The sequence below is a fragment of the Nerophis ophidion genome, linkage group LG14 (genome assembly GCF_033978795.1).
Source record: "Nerophis ophidion isolate RoL-2023_Sa linkage group LG14, RoL_Noph_v1.0, whole genome shotgun sequence".
NCBI classification, from domain to species: Eukaryota; Metazoa; Chordata; class Actinopteri; order Syngnathiformes; family Syngnathidae; genus Nerophis; species Nerophis ophidion.
The window spans coordinates 16553474-16571505 of record NC_084624.1 but is presented as its reverse complement, the minus strand read 5'-3'; the positions used below and the strand labels follow the sequence as shown (position 1 = coordinate 16571505).

General features: G+C 39.5%; 1 protein-coding gene across 2 annotated transcripts in view; it reads left to right on the top strand.

Annotated features, from left to right (window-relative positions):
• The first annotated feature begins 3650 nt into the window (after window positions 1–3650).
• The window catches only part of vps4a (vacuolar protein sorting 4 homolog A), a 55934-nt gene continuing 41552 nt past the window's right edge, over window positions 3651–18032 (top strand). Inside the window, exons 1-4 of one of the 2 annotated variants that reach the window (XM_061919977.1) lie at window positions 3651–3851; window positions 11272–11380; window positions 17696–17807; window positions 17890–18032. The exon at window positions 17890–18032 is cut by the window's right edge and continues 2 nt beyond it. In XM_061919977.1, the coding sequence (XP_061775961.1) occupies window positions 3826–3851; window positions 11272–11380; window positions 17696–17807; window positions 17890–18032 (390 nt within the window). In that variant the 5' untranslated portion in view covers window positions 3651–3825. The remainder of the gene's footprint in view (window positions 3852–11271; window positions 11381–17695; window positions 17808–17889) is intronic. The other variant, XM_061919978.1, reaches the window with a different exon arrangement.

Here is an 18032-nt window from a genome sequence, read left to right as displayed (position 1 = left end):
CACCCCTAATAAATAGCATGTTAGCATCGGTTAGCTGGCAGTCATGCCGCGACCAAATGTCTGATTAGCACATAAGTCAACAACATCAACAAAACTCACCTTTGTGATTTAGTTGACTTTATCGTTGGAAATGCATTTGCAGGTTATCCATACATCTCCTTGCCATGTCTGCCTTAACATCGCCGGTAAAATGTGCAGACACTCTGGCACATTCAATGGGGGTCTGTCAGCAGATTTCTTTGACTTTATCATTGGAAAAGCATCTGCTTTGAGTGTCGCAGGATATCCACACAATCTTGCCATCTCTGTAGTAGCATAGCTTTCGTCGGTAAAGTGTGCGGAACAAACGACTGACCATTTCGTCGGCTTTCCCCACACCCTCGTATTTTGAACAAATCTCGTCCGATTTCTTGCCACTTTCGAATCTTTGGGCCAGTGGTGCAACTTGAATCCCTCCCTGTGTCAGGTTTGGACTTGGTCTTGGGTTTTTTTCCCAAGGTGCAAAGCAAATGGAGTGGAAACGGTGTGAAGGTAGGTACATATTTAATTTATTTACTCATAAACTAAAAACAGGAACAAACAAAAAGCGCTCACAATGGAGGAACAAAACTTGGGCTATGAAACAAAAGACTAGCACAAAGGCTATAAACTAGAAATATGAAACAAAACTTGTGCTATGGCATGAATGACAAAAACTTACGTGGACAAAATGAACAGCATAGCAAGGCATGAAGCAGATAATCGAGGTCGTGAAGGAGGTGATGTTGCCAGACTGACTACTTGGTAACTGTGGATTAAATAATGAACATGATAAGTGAAAACAGGTGTGAGACAAGACAGGTGAACTGATTGGTCGTCATGGTAACAAAACAGGGAGTGAAAAAAAAAAGGAACTGAGAGTCCAAAGGTCAAAAGCATCTGGTATTCCTAGGCAGTCTCCCATCCAAGTACTAAGCAGGCCAGACACTGCTTAGCTTTGAGAACAGATGAGATTGGGGATGCTCAGGGTAGTATGGTCAAGCAGGGACAAGTGAACGTGGATCCCGACTAAATGTCAACCAGCAGTTTTGGGTGAGAAAATTGTGGTAAAAAATCGCCACTTACCGGAGATCAGCTGAGCTTGTGCCGTCCATACAGCTGCCGTCGACTTCCATCAGACACTGGCCTCAAGACACCCGTGGACACACCCTTCCGACTATCAGGTACTATTAAACTCACTAAAACACTAGCAACACAATAGAAAGATAAGGGATTTCCCAGAATTATCCTAGTAAATGTGTCTAAAAACATCTGAATTTGTCCCAATGGAATCGCGCTTTTTTTTTCCGAATTGATGGTTTTTTTTTGTTTGTTTGTTTTTTTAGTCCGTCGCTATGAATATCCTCAAACACGAATCTTTCATCCTCGCTCAAATTAATGGGGAAATTGTCGTTTTCTCGGTCCGAATAGCTCTTTTTGTTGGAGGCTCCCATTAAAAACAATGTGAATATGTGAGGAGCCCTCAACGGGTGACGTTATCGTCTGCGACTTCCGGTAAAGGCAAGGCTTTTCTATTAGCGACCAAAATTTGCGAACTTTATCGTCAATGTTCTCTACTAAATCTTTTTAGCAAAAATATGGCAATATCGCAAAATGATCAAGTATGACACATAGAATGGACCTGCTATCCCCGTTTGAATAAGAAAATCTCATTTCAGTAGGCCTTTAAAAGAACGAAAGGTGATTAGATTAATGTGTCCAGCTGGGCCATCTACGCACCTGTCCCTGATCTTGAAGTCGATAATGGCACACCCCGCTTCGCTGCAGGTCCGCAGGCCACGCCCTAACCCTACTGTTACCAAATAGCCTTATTTTAGTTCCACTGAGATTCAAAGTCTGTTTTTTGTCAAACCATCTTTTTAATTTATTCAATACTCCTGTTATTATTTGTATTAGCTGTGTGTGTTCTCTCCTGAACAAAATGTAATTGTATAATCTGCAAATAAAACTAACTTTACAAATGTCATTTATATAAAGATTGAAAAATTTTTGTCCGAGTATTGACCTCTGGGGTACGCCACACAATATGTTTAGCGTTGTACAAAGCCTGTTTCCATATGAGTTGGAAAATTGTGTTGGATGTAAAAATAAACAGAATACATCCATCCATTTTCTACCGCTTATTCCCTTTTGGGGATGCGGGGGGCGCTGGCGCCTATCTCAGCTACAAAAACCGGCGGAAGGCGGGGTACACCCTGGACAAGTCGCCACCTCATCACAGGGCCAACACAGATAGACAGATAACCTTCACACTCACACACTAGGGCCAATTTAGTGTTGCCAATCAACCTATCCCCAGGTGCATGTCTTTGGAAGTGGGAGGAAGCCGGAGTACCCGGAGGGAACCCACGCATTCACGGGGAGAACATGCAAACTCCTCACAGAAAGATCCCGTGCCTGGATTTGAACCCAGGACTGCAGGAGCTTCGTATTGTGAGGCAGACGCACTAACCCCTCTGCCACTGTGAAGCCCAAACAGAGTACAATCTTCAGTTGAATATGCTACAAAGACAACATATTTGATGTTCAAGCTGATAAACATTTTTTTTTTTGCAAATAATCATTAACTTTAGAATTTGATGCCAGGACGTGACAAAGAAGTTGGGAAAGGTGGCAAAAAATACTGCTATATTTGAGAAATGCTCATCCAACATTTATTTGGAACATCCCACAGGTGTGCAGGCTAATTGGGAACAGTTGGGTGCCATGATTGGGTATAAAAGCAGCTTCCATGAAATGCTAAGTAATTCACAAACAAGGATGAGGCGAGGGTCACCAATTTGTAAGCAAATTGTCGAACAGTTTTAGAACAACATTTCTCAACGAGCTATTGCAAGGAATTTAGGGATTTTACCATCTACGGTCCGTAACATCATCAAAAAGTTCAGAGAATCTGGAGAAATCACTGCACGTAAGCGATGATATTACGGACCTTTGACCCCTCAGGCGGTACTGCATCAAAAACCGACATCAGTGTGTAAAGGATATCACCAAATGGGCTCAGGAACAGTTCATAAAACCACTGTCAGTAACTACAGTTGGTTGCTACATCTGTAAGTGCAAGTTATATATATATATATATATATATATATATATATGTATGTGTGTGTGTGTATATATAAAGTGCCTCACGGTGGAAGAGGGGTTAGTGCGTCTGCCTCACAATACGAATGTCCTGCAGTCAGTCCTGGGTTCAATCCCAGGCTCGGGATCTTTCTGTGTGGAGTTTGCATGTCCTCCCCGTGAATGCGTGGGTCCCCCTGGGTACTCCGGCTTCCTCCCACTTCCACAGACATGCACCTGGGGATAGGTTGATTGGCACACTAAATTGGCCCTAGAGTGTGAACGTTGTCCGTCTATCTGTGTTGGCCCTGCGATGAGGCGGCGACTCCTCCAGGGTGTACACCGCCTTCCGCCCGATTGTAGCTGAGATAGGCGCCAGCGCCCCCCGCGACCCCAGGGAATAAGCGGTACAAAATGGATGTATGGATGAATGGGCTCTCTCAGCCAAAAAGGTTTCCGACCCGTCATATCCCATCAATTACTACCGCGTGTCGGCGGAAAGACAATCTGGTTTAGTCACGATTTGTGGGTTTATATTATTTTACTCTTACTTTGAAGGGTTGAACCGGATGTACTAACTGTGCGCTGAGTATTCTGTCAAGCTTGCTAGCAAACATCACAGGATTAGCTTTGTATTGTCATGTCGATACCAGGATTTATGTTGTATTCGCTTGTATTCTGCGTGGAAGGAAAGTAAATCTAGGTGGGGAGCGAAAGTGTGAGATGAAATGTCAACGTCAACATTGCAGGTAGGCTGATTGTGTCAAGGTAGCTTAGCTTGAGTGCTAACAGCTGAGGCCACAGCGAGCTAAACATCAGCAGCTGGTGTAAAATGGACGAACAATAGTTGTTTGGATGCGTGTTAAAACTGCATGAAGGTTGTTTCGATGCCGCAGTCTCGTTGTGAAAAGGACGGGATTCCGTTTATACTAGGCGTGTAACGGTAAAGTAACGGTACGGTGTCCTCACAGTTTCAGTTCAGTTTCAGTTTTTTTTTCGAACTTGGACTTGTCCAGGGTGTACCCTGCCTTCCGCCCGATTGTAGCTGAGATAGGCGCCAGCGCCCCCCGCGACCCCGAAAGGGAATAAGCGGTAGAAAATGTATGTATGTATGTATGGATAAGATACAAAACTACTGCATCACATTGTTCCAGTTGTTTCATTAAAGCACGTCCGAGAAGGAGTAGGAAGAGGCTGAGCTTATTTACCTTACACCTTTTCATACAATAGCACAGGGGTCACCAACCTTTTTGAAACCAAGAGCTACTTCTTGAGTACTGATTAATGCGAAGGGCTACCAGTTTGATACACACTTAAATAAATTGCCAGAAATAACCAATAATGCGAAGGGCTACCAGTTTGATACATACTTAAATAAATTGCCAGAAATAACCAATAATGCAATGGGCTACCAGTTTGATACACACTTAAATAAATTGCCAGAAATAGCCAATTTGCTCAATTTACCTTTCACTCCATGTTATTAGCAATAATTAAGGATATTTATCTTTGTGGAAACACTGATCATCTTAATGATTTCTCACAATAAATATATATAGAAACCGATAAATATCAATGTGCAACACTTTATTTTCATATTTCTCTAAGTTAGGGGTGTCAAACTCAAATACAGAGTGGGCCAAAATTTTAAACGGAACAAAGCCGCGGGCCAAGGTTGAACAAATTAACCTTTTAATAGGGACCCAAACAAGTTTTGCATTAAATATTGAACAACAAGGCTTATATAACTTTAGTGACATGCAAACTCCAGTTTCAAATAATAATATTAATGATAATTAAAAAAATATCAATGGCATATCAAATACAATTTAAATAAAAATTAAAGACTTTTTTGTATTTGCAATCTTCTGAGATAAATATCATTTTTTTCCACAGGCTAATAATAAATTTGAAAATAAAATAACAATAATGAATGAACCAAACATTCAAGCCTTGAAGTAGCAAGAGAAAATGCATTAATAAAACGTTAATTATTGGTCAGTTTACTGAAAGTTTCCCGGAAGAGTTAGTGCTGCAAGGGTTTCTGAGTATTTGTTCTGTTGTGTTACGGTGCGAATGTTCACCCGAAATGTCAATCAATCAATGTTTATTTATATAGCCCTAAATCACAAATGTCTCAAAGGACTGTACAAACCATTACGACATCCTCGGAAGAACCCACATAAGGGCAAGGAAAACTCACACCCAGTGGGCAGGGAGAATTAACACCCAGTGGGACGCCAGTGACAATGCTGACTATGAGAAACCTTGGAGAGGACCTCAAATGTGGGCAACCCCCCCCCCTCTAGGGGACCAAATGCAATGGATGTCGAGCGGGTCTAACATGAAACTGCGAAAGTTCAATCCATAGTGGCTCCAACACAGCCGCGACAGTTCAGTTCAAAGCGGATCCAAGACAGCAGCGAGAGTCCCGTCCACAGGAAACCATCCCAAGCGGAGGCGGATCAGCAGCGTAGAGATGTCCCCAACCGATACACAGGGGAGCGGTCCATCCTGGGTCCCGACGAGCGGTCCATCCTGGGTCTCGACTCTGGACAGCCAGTACTTCATCCATGGTCATCGGACCGAACCCCCTCCCTGAGGGGGGGGCATAGGAGAAAAAGAAAAGAAGCAGCAGATCAACTGGTCTAAAAAGGAGGTCTATTTATAGGCTAGAGTATACAAATGAGTTTTAAGGTGAGACTTAAATGCTTCTACTGAGGTAGCATCTCGAACTGTTACCGGGAGGGCATTCCAGAGTACTGGAGCCCGAACGGAAAACGCTCTATAGTCTTCTATAGTCTTTTGAACGCAGATTTCTTGCCGGGACATATGGTACAACACAATCGGCAAGATAGGATGGAGCTAGACCCTGTAGTATTTTATACGTAAGCAGTAAAACCTTAAAGTCACATCTTAAGTGCACAGGAAGCCAGTGCAGGTGAGCCAGTATAGGCGTAATATGATCAAACTTTCTTGTTCTTGTCAAAAGTCTAGCAGCCGCATTTTGTACCAACTGTAATCTTTTATTGCTAGACATGGGGAGACCCGAAAATAATACGTTACAGTAATCGAGACGAGACGTAACAAACGCATGGATAATGATCTTGGCGTCTTTAGTGGACAAAATGGAGCGAATTTTAGCGATGTTACGGAGATGAAAGAAGGCCGTTTTAGTAACGGTTTTAATGTGTGACTCAAAGGAGAAAGTTGGGTCGAAGATAATACCCAGATTTTTTACCGAGTCACCTTGAAATGTGTTTGTCATTCTTACTTGGTGTGGGTTCAAAGTGTGGCGCATATTTGTAACAGTGCTAAAGTTGTTTATACGGCCACCCTCAGTGTGACCTGTATGGCTGTTGACATAGTATGCCTTGCATTCACGTGTGTGTGTGTGTGTGTGTGTGTGTGTGTGTGTGTGTGTGTGTGTGTGTGTGTGTGTGTGTGTGTGTGACACGCTGTTAGTTTGGAGGAAAAGCGGACGTGACGACAGGTTGTAGAGAACGCTAAAGGCAGTGCCTTAAATGCACGCCCCCAATATAGTTGTCCAGGTGGAAATCGGTAGAAATTCGGGAGAATGGTTGCCCCGGGAGATTTTCGGGAGGGGCACTGAACTTTGGGAGTCTACCGGGAAAAATTAGGAGGGTTGGCTAGTATGAGTATTAACGGTGAATGCGGTGTTACAGCGGCACCGTTGCTGTATAACACCGGCGGGCCAGCTTTACTGCTAAATTGATATTGCCTCAAGGGCCAAATTAAATTACACGGCGGGCCAAATCATGGGTGCCAAAGTTTGACACCCATGCTCTAAGTGCACATTTTTCAAATTGAACATTTTCAAGTGATCACTTCTAAGACAGTCTTGTGAAATCACAATATCCCATTTTAACTAGCTAGCCACTAACATTTTTTAACAAATCATGAATTACTTTGCACCATGTTTGTACAAATAATAACTCATGTAAAATACAAAAGTTAACTCTCAATTTTTTAAATAAATTATGTCACACTTTGAACTGGACACCAAATCTGTTATCTGTTACTTTGTCAGTTAGTGGGAAGCCTGGCATTGCATGCTGTTAACTAGTGTGTTGTACTCGAATGCAGTGGTTTCGTAAATGGGGGTACGCGTGGGGTACTTGAAGGTATGCCAAGGGGTACGTGAGATTTTTTTTAAATATTCTAAAAATAGCAACAATTCAAAAATCTTTTATAAATATTTTTATTGAATAATACTTCAACAAAATATGAATGTAAGTTCATAAACTGTGAAAAGAAATGCAACAATGCAATATTCAGTGTTGACAGCTAGATTTTTTGTGGACATGTTCCATAAATATTGATGTTAAAGATTTCTTTTTTTGTGAAGAAATGTTTAGAATGAAGTTGATGAATCCAGATAGATCTCTATTACAATCCCCAAAGAGGGCACTTTAAACGCAGTCTGATAGTTTATATATCAATGATGAAATCTTAACATTGCAACACATGCCAATACGGCCTTTTTAGTTTACTAAATTACAATTTTAAATTTCCCGGGAGTTTCGTTTTGGAAACGTCGTGTAATGATGACGTGTACGCAAGACGTCATGGGTTTTTAGGAAGTATGAGCGCTGCGTGCACACACAGCTAAAAGTCGTCTGCTTTAACGGCATAATTATACAGTTTTTTGGACAGCTGTGTTGCTGGATCTTTTGCAATTTGTTCAATTAATATTGGAGAAGTCACAGTAGAAAGATGGAGTGGGAAAGCTTTAGCCTTTAGCCACACAAACACACAGTGATTCCTTGTTTAAAATTCCTGTAGGTGAAACGTTACTATGGATCAGAGCGCGGTTAAGCGAACATGGATCCTATCGAATGTCAACCAGCAAGTTTTGGTAAAAAAATTGTGGTTAAAAAGTTGCCTCTTACCGGATATCAGCTGAGCTTGTGTCGTCCATAGCTGCCGTCGACTCCCCTGAAACACTGCCCTGTCAAGACACCCATGGACAAACACCTCCGACTATCAGGCACTATTTAACTCACTAAAACACTAGCAACACAATACAAAGCTAAGGGATTTCCCAGAATTATCCTAGTAAATGTCTCTAAAAACATCGGAATCCGTCCCGATGCAATTGCGTTTTTTTTATAACTTTTTTTTTTTTTTTTCCTTCTAGTCCGTCGCTATCAATATCTTCAAACACGAATCTTTCATCCTCGCTCAAATTAATGGGGAAATAGTCGTTTTCTCCGTCCGAACAGCACTTTTTGTTGGAGGCTCCCATTAAAAACAATGTGAGGACGTGTGGAGGCAGGGCATTTCTCTTAGCACCTAAAGTTGCGAACTTTATCGTGGATGTTCTCTATTAAATCCTTTCAGCAAAAATATGGCAATATCGCGAAATGATCAAGTATGACACATATAATGGACCTGCTATCCCTGTTTAAATAAGAAAATCTCATTTCAGTAGGCCTTTAAGTTGATGATTACTTCTATGTGTAGAAATCTGCATTTAGAATTGAATCACTTGTTTAGTTTTCAACAAGTTTTTAGTTTTTTTTCTTCTTTTTTTTTTCCAAATAGTTCAAGAAAGACCACTACAAATGAGCAATATTTTGCACCGTTATACAATTTTATAAATCACAAACTGATGACATAGTGCTGTATTTTACTTCTTTATCTATTTTTTTCAACCAAAAATGCTTTGCTCTGATTAGGGGGTACTTGAATTAAAAAAAATTTCACAGGGGGTACATCACTGAAAAAAGGTTGAGAACCACTGCTCTAATGTGTAACTTGACACTGCAACTCTGAGTGAGTCTTGCAGATGTGCATAAGTGAGGCGTGTTCTGTGTTTATTCTTGGTGAAGTTCATGTCACAAAAGGCTGATTCACAAAGATAAGTTGAACCAAACAGGGTTGCAACTTTCATAGCTGCTGTGCATACACCACTGTACTTTTCTGTGTCAACAAGGCACCAAAAGTTTCGTGCAGCCTGGTGGGTTTTAAATTTTAAATTGTCAGGAAAGAAGAGGAAAGAATTTAAAAGGTAAAAAGGTATATGTGTTTAAAAATCTTAAAATAATTTTTAAGGTTGTATTTTTTCTCTAAAATTGTCTTTCTGAAAGTTATAAGAAGCAAAGTAAAACAATAAATGAATTTATGTGTTTAAAATATTTTCTTGGATTTTCAAATTCTATTTGAGTTTTCTCTCTCTTAGAATCAAAAATGTTGAGCAAAGCGAGACCAGCATGCTAGTAAATAAATAAGATAAAATAAAAATAGAGTCAGCTCACTGGTAAGTGCTGCTATTTCAGCTATTTTTAGAACAGGCCAGCGGGCTACTCAACTGGTCCTTACGGGCTACCTAGTGCCCGCGAGCACCGCGTTGGTGACCCCTGCCATAGCAATTTTACCCCATTTCCTTGTTCTCTGTAACACAGGGGTCATCAACGTGGTCGCCCGTAAGGACCAGATGAGTAGCCCGCTGGCCTGTTCTAAAAATAGCTCAAATAGCAGCACTTACCAGTTAGCTGCCTCTATTTTTTAAATTGTATTTATTTACTATCAAGCTGGTCTCGCTTTGCTCGACATTTTTAATTCTAAGAGAGACAAAACTCAAATAGAATAAGAAAATCCAAGAAAATATTTTAAAGACTTAGTCTTCACTTGTTTGAATAAATTCATTTTTTTTTTTTTGCTTTGCTTCTTATAACTTTCAGAAAGACAATTTTAGAAAAAAAATACAACCTTAAAAATGATTTTAGGATTTTTAAACACATATACCTTTTTACCTTTTAAATTCCTTCCTCTTCTTTCCTGACAATTTAAATCAATGTTCAAGTATTTTTTTTTTTATTGTAAAGAATAATAAATACATTTTATTTTAATTCTTCATTTTAGCTTTTGTTTTTTCGACGAAGAATATTTGTGAAATATTTCTTCAAACTTATTATGATTAAAATTCCCAAAAATTATACTGGCAAATCTAGAAAATCTGTAGATTCAAATTTAAATCTTATTTCTAATTATTTTGAATTTCTTTTAAAAATTTTGTTCTGGAAACTCTAGAAGAAATAATGATTCGTCTTTGTTAGAAATATAGCTTGGTCCAATTTGATATATATTCTAACAAAGTGCAGATTGGATTTTAACTTATTTAAAACATGTCATCAAAATTATAAAATTAATCTTAATCAGGAAAAATGACTAATGATGTTCCATTAATTCTTTTTTTTATTTTTATAAAAATATTCGAATTAGCTAGCTTTTCTTTTCATTTTTTTCTGTTGAATTGTGAATTTTAAAGAGTCGAAATTGAAGATAAACTATGTTTCAAAATTTTATTTGAATTTTTTTCGTGTTTCCTCCTCTTTTAAATCGTGCAATTAAATGTTTTTTTCATCATTTATTCTCCACAAAAAACCTTCCGTAAAAGGAAAAAAAATGTACGACGGAATGACAGACAGAAATACCCATTTCTTTTATACATATAGATTTATTTATTAAAGGTAAATCAAGCAAATTGGCTATTTCTGGCAATTTATTTAAGTGTGTATCAATCTGGTAGCCCTTCGCATTAATCAGTACCCAAGAAGTAGCTCTTGGTTTCAAAAAAGGTTGGTGACCCCTGCTGTAACGGAACAGTGAATAAATACATAATACATAAATAATACACCCATAATAAGTTAAATGCAGCTGAGATAGGCTCCAGCACACCCCGCGTCCCCCAAAAGGGACAAGCAGACAGATGGAAGTTAACAAATAATAAATACATAAATAATATTTACAAACCCCGTTTAAATATGAGTTGGGAAATTGTGTTAGATGTAAATATAAACGGAATATAATGATTTGCAAATCATTTTCAACCCATATTCAGTTGAATATGCTACAAAGACAACATATATGATGTTTAAACTGATAAACATTTTTTTTTTGCAAATAATAAACTTTTGAATTTGATGCCAGCAACACGTGACAAAGAGGTTGGGAAAGGGGGCAATAAATACTGATAAAGTTGAGGAATGCTCATCAAACACTTATTTGGAACATCCTACAGGTGTGCAGGCTAATTGGGAACAGGTAAATAAATAAATGGTAAATGGGTTGTACTTGTATAGCGCTTTTCTACCTTCAAGGTACTCAAAGCGCTTTGACACTACTACCACATTTACCCATTAGCACACACATTCACACACTGATGGAGGGAGCTGCCAAGCAAGGCGCTAACCAGCACCCATCAGGATCAACGGTGAAGTGTCTTGCTCAAGGACACAACGGACGAGACAAGGTTGGTACTAGGTGGGGATTGAACCGGGGACACTCGGGTTGCACACGGCCACTCTCCCACTGCGTCACGCCGTCCATGATTGGGTGCCATGATTGGGTATAAAAGCAGCTTCCATGAAATGCTAAGTAATTCACAAACAAGGATGGGGCGAGGGTCACCACTTTGTAAACAATTTGTCGAACAGTTTTAGAACAACATTACTCAACGAGCTATTGCAAGGAATTTAGGGATTTTACCATCTACGGTCCGTAAACTCAACAAAAGGGTCAGAGAATCTGGTGAAATCACTGCACGTAAGCAATGATAGTACGGACCTTTGATCCCTCAGGCGGTACTAGATCAAAAACCGAAATCAGTGTTTAAAGGAGATCACTACATGGGCTCAGAAACACTTCATAAAACCACTGTCAGTAACTACAGTTGGTCGTTACATCTGTAAGTGCAAGTTTAAACTCTACTATGCAAAGCGAAAGCCATTTTATCAACAACAACCAGGAACGCCGCCGGCTTCTCTGGGCCCGAGCTCATCTAGGATGGACTGATGCAAAGTGGAAAAGTGTTCTGTGGTCTGACGAGTCCACATTTCAAATTATATTTGGAAACTGTGGACGTGGTGTCCTCCAGAACAAAGAGTAAAATAACCATCCGGATTGTTTTAGGCGCAAAGTTCAAAAGCCAGCATCTGTGATGGTATGGGGGTGTATTAGTGCCCAAGGCATGGGTAACTTACGCATCTGTGAAGGCACCATTAATGCTGAATGGTCCATACAGGTTTTGGCGCAACAAATGTATGTTGTCATCCAAGCAACGTTATCATGGACGACCCTGCTTATTTCAGCAAAACAATGCCAAGCCACGTCTTACAGCAGCGTGGCTTCGTAGTAAAAGAGTGCGGGTACTTTCCTGTCCCACCAGCAGTCCAGACATGTCTCCCATCAAAAATGTGTGGCGCATTATGAAGCGTAAAATACGACAGCGGAGACTACGGTTGGACGACTGAAGCTCTACATAAAAACAAGAATGGTAAAGAATTCCACTTTCAAAGCTTCAGCAATTAGTTTCCTCAGTTCCCAAAAGTTTATTGAGTGTTGTTAAAAGAAAATGTGATGTAACACAGTGTTGCAGCCATGAAATTCTAAGTTAATTATTATTTGCAAAAAAAAATAAAGTTTATGAGTTTGAACATCAAATATCTCGTCTTTGTAGTGCATTCAATTGAATTTGGGTTGAAAAAGATTTGCAAATCATTGTATTCCGTTTATATTTACATCCAACACAATTTCCCAACTCACAAAAATAAATAAAAAAAGGGTGCAAGATGGTCATCACCATTATTGTTGCGTGTGTATCTTGTGAACACACGCAGTCTCTTAAACTCGATCATAATGGTGCTTTGTTTGATTTATTTGCTTAATCCAGTCCACAATTTAATTCCGCTTACTGATATGCTAAAGGTTTTAAGTGTTTTACGATAATACAAATATTTCAAATTTGATTTTCCTCTAAGGTTATATTTTTCTTCTTTTGTTGAGAAGAATTGTACATTCTTCGGTATAGTTTGCTTTGTACATCATTTTAGCTGTTTGCTAATGCACCAAATTGTTGAATTTCAGTATTTTTGATTCAATAAATAAAGGGTTTGTATGTTTTATACATCCAACATTATGTATAATTCTAATTGATCTTTTTGTAACAAAATTAATGAATGAAACGCACATTTGTACTAATTTTCTCCACATTTCTACACAATAACTAAGTTATGGTAACACTCGCGAGCAGTAGGAATATGAAGGGATTTTTGGTCCAGAACATGTTTTGCTTTATTCATTATTGATGTGTTTTTTTCTACTTTATGTTGTATATACTTTTGTTCATCTCGTAAAAGTATGCAAACAAAATCCATCCATCCATCCATTTTCTAAGATTAAACTGTTTGAGATTTTGTTAAAACACCTGTTATGATTTGTCAAATAAAACACAACCACTGCAAACTGCTGGTGGGCAATTTTCCAATAAAAGTCCTATAAATAACACAAGTACCGTATTTTTTGGATTATAAATCGCTCAGGAGTATACGTCGCACCGGCCGAAAATGCATAATAAAGAAGGAAAAAAACATATATACGTCACACTGGAGTATAAGTCGCATTTTTGGGGGAAATTTATTTGATAAAATCCAACACCAAGAATAGACATTTGAAAGGCAATTTAAAATAAATAAAGAATAGTGAACAACAGGCTGAATAAGTGTACGTTATACGACGCATAAATAACCAACTGAGAACATGCCTGGTATGTTAACGTAACATATTATTGGAAGAGTCATTCAAATAACTATAACATATAGATCATGCTATACGTTTACCAAACAATCTGTCACTCCTAATCGATAAATCTGATGAAATCTTCTACCTCGATGTCACTTCTAAACAACTCTGCCAACTCCAAAGGTATGCGCCGCTTCCTCTTGTCGTTTTCGGCTGCATATTTCACTACGTCCAGCTTGTAATCTGCAGTACACGATTTCCTTTTCGGTGCCATTTTTGTTCAGCCCTTCTCAGTTTTTATAAGTTACCGCCAACGACGAAATGATCCATTTTAATAGCTACTGTAGTTGCATTTAGCATATAGCAGTTAGCATTCTATGACCCACAATGCACTTCTGCCATGACCCTCCCTCGCTGAATCCTTATTGGTTGACGTGTATGTGACGATTGCTCACGCGTGTGTGACGATTGCTGACATTTTCTTTGTCTCTTCCGCGAATGAGATAAATAATAATATCTGATATTGTGTAATCTGCAGTACATGATTTCCTTTTTGGTGCCATTTTTGTTCAGCCCTTCTCAGTTTTTATAAGTTACCGCCAACGATGAAATGATCCATTTTAATAGCTATGGCAGTAGCATATAGCAGTTAGCATTCCATGACCCACATGCACTTCTGCCATGACCCTCCCTCGCCGAATTCTTATTGGTTGACGTGTATTTGACCATTGCTGACATGTGTGTGACGATTGCTGACATTTTCTTCGCCTTTTCCGCGAATGAGTTAAATATCTTGTATTTTACGGTAATGTGTTGATAATTTGACACATAAGTCGCTCCGGAGTATATGTCACACCAAACTATGAAAAACCTGCAACTTACAGTCGGAAAAATACGGTACAGACATGGTTTGTCTATGGATGCTCTCATTCATCCAGTTCACTGTACTCAAAAGCCATTCAATCGATCGAACCATGACTGTTTGTTGTGTCTTAGAAGCGTTTTGGCTCTCATCCAAGTATCCTATATCAGTTTATGCTCATAGACTAAGGCCATGGCCACACAAACACAGAGAATTTCAAAAACACATATTTGGGGTAAAGCAATCGCCGTCCACACAAGTAGTTTCAAAAGTGTATGTCTACAAACAAACACATAACCTTGCTGTCATGCACATTTTGTCCAATCAGAAGCCTGAAAAAAGCAGCAGAAGCTGACTTGGTGGAATTACACCTCCTATTATGTTTATTTTTATATACTTTTGATGTACAATGACATATACATTATCTTTAAAACCAGCCTGCACAGAGCCCTGGGAACATTTTTAAAGAGCGTGTGCTGCTGAAACCCAACACTCATAGAATTACAACATGTTCAGCCACATGGGGATGTGCAATGAAGTGTACATTATTTCTAAAATCAGCATGCACAAATGAGCCAAGGAAACCATTTTGCATGTTTAAGTGCCCATATAAAGGGCACAGTCGTGCGTGTGCTGCTGCAAAACACTCGTGGAATTATAAAGCATCCGACGCTTTGCATTGGACTTGGTGATGTACAATATGGCTTAGACGCAGCTGCTCGGCCATGGAAACCCATTACATGAAGCTCTCTGCGTACTGTACGTGGGCTAATCGGAAGGTCACATGACGTTTGGATCTCTGTAGCAACTGACTGTGCAGAAAGTCGACAACCTCTTTGCACTACGCGCTTTAGCATCTGCTGATCCCTCTCTGTCAGTTTGCGTGGCCTACCCTTTCATGGCTGAGTTGCTGCTGTTCCCAAACTCTTCCATTTTCTTATAATAAAGCCGACAGTTGACTTAGGAATATTTAGGAGCAAGGAAATTTCACAACTGGATTTGTTCTACAGGTGGCATCCTATAACAGTTCCATGCTCTTCACAAATGTTCGTAGAAACAGTCTTTATACACCTGTGGCTAGGGACAAGTGATTAGGACACCTGATTGTACACACACACATATTCAAACACTGATGGAGGGAGCTGCCATGCAAAGCGCTAACCAGCACCAATTAGGAGCAAGGGTGAAGTGTCTTGCTCAAGGACACAGCGGACGTGACGAGGTTGGTACTAGGTAGGGATTGAACCAGGGACTCTCGGATTGCGCACGGCCACTCTTCCACTACGCCACGCCGTCCATGATTGGGTGCCATGATTGGGTATAAAAGCAGCTTCCCTGAAATGCTAAGTAATTCACAAACAAGGATGGAGCGAGGGTCACCACTTTGTAAACAAATTGTCGAACAGTTTTCGAACAACATTTGTCAACGAGCTATTGCAAGGAATTTAAGGATTTTACCATCTACGGTCCGTAAAACCAACAAAAGGTTCAGAGAATCTGGAGAAATCACTGCACGTAAGCGATGATATTACAGACCTTTGATCCCTCAGGCGGTACTGCATCAAAAACCGACATCAGTGTGTAAAGGATATCACTACATGGGCTCAGGAACACTTCATAAAAACACGGTCAGTAACTACTGTTGGTCGCTACATCTGTAAGTGCAAGGTAAAACTCTACTATGCAAAGCGAAAGCCATTTTCCAAGAACATCCAGGAGCGCCGCTGGCTTCGCTGGGCCCGAGCTCATCTATAATGGACTGATGCAAAGTGGAAAAGTGTTCTGTGGTCTGACGAGTCCACATTTCAAATTATATTTGGAAACTGAGGACGTGGTGTCCTCCGGAACAAAGAGGAAAATAACCATCCAGATTGTTTTAGGCGCAAAGTTCAAAAGCCAGCATCTGTGATGGTTATTTGGATGGGTGGCCAAATACTTTTGGCAATATAGTGTATATATAAATATACATATGCATATATGTATATACAGTCATGGTCAAAAATTTTGTCACCCCTGCATTTCGATCTATAATATATCTTAATATAATATGGGACAAGCGGTAGAAAATGGATGGATGGAATAAAATTATATATTAATATAATATAATATAAAAATACTATAATAATATTATAATAATATCAATATAGTATTGGTTTACGTATAAGAAAATCCATGATTGGTTGGTTTGTTTACTATGATGAGTCACGATTGGCTGGGATTAGGGAAAAACAGTCGGAGAAAAGAAGAGGGAATATTCAAGCGGGCGATTTATTTATTGATAAAACTAGCGGAAGATGGCTTTGGGATTCTCTTCCTTACATTTTTCTTTTAGCGATACAGATGACGTCCAGGAAACCCACAATTTGCCTAATTGGCCACATTTGCACAAATGAATGCGTCTGAATGAAACATTGTCCAAAACATTAATTTTAGTTGTCTACCTTGTAAGCCCAAATTGATATTTTTTCAATTCTTTAAACACTAAAACATCTTTAAATGGTGTTTTTTTTTTTTTTGCTAATTCTTGCATGTTCAATTGCTGAAAAAACAGGAGTTTTGGGAGGGACCTTGTGCACCCAGATCCATGGCTGGTTTTCAGTCTTTTTCATTAATTTCAAACCACATGCCTGCAGACGTGCTCAATAAAACCCTAAAATTGCTTGCAAAACGGTGATGGGTATTGATGATTTGCATAGCCTGTGGTCTATGATATATTTGCATCTTCTCCGACGAGTATTGTGGGTGTTTTGATGATCAGCATATATTCTGGATATTAAAGAAAACAAAGACGCAAAATTGAAGGCGCGCTTTATTCTGCTCACTTCAAAGATGCAATCCACTTTACACACATTTAATAAATCAGCTATCAAGTTTGCACTGGTTTTAGTACATGCAAACCTTTAGTAAATTAGGACCTAAGTTTCTCAAACCAAAGAAGGGGGTTGTCAAGCTCTGGATCCTCATTGGCAGTATTGCTAGCCATGACTCCTGCAAGCAAAGGCAGGTCTGAACTGTTTTTAATGCCATAAAAACTTCCTGGCCCTCACGTGAGATGTGTACCGTGTGGGGAAATGGGTTTGCGAGTAAGAATGCATGTTCTGTTACAACTTTAGTTGATCTCATTTGTAAGTAGCATTCATAGTGAAATGCTCTCAAGTTGCTCATGTTTACCGTGTTCCATGTCAGAAAGCGATCGACCTTGTGACCAAAGCCACAGAAGAAGACAAGGCTAAGAACTACGAAGAGGCGTTGCGACTTTACCAACATGCCGTGGAATATTTTCTACACGCCATTAAATGTGAGTACCACATTCTGACCATCCGCCCGCCACAATCGTAGCCTGAACTTTTTCATCCGGAATGTTTTGGTTGCTGGAGCAGATGAAGCCCACAGCGACAAAGCGAAGGAAAGCATTCGAGCAAAGTGCATGCAGTATTTGGACCGAGCGGAGAAACTGAAAGACTACCTGAAGAACAAGGACAAGCAAAGCAAGAAACCTGTGAAGGAGTCACAGAGCAATGAC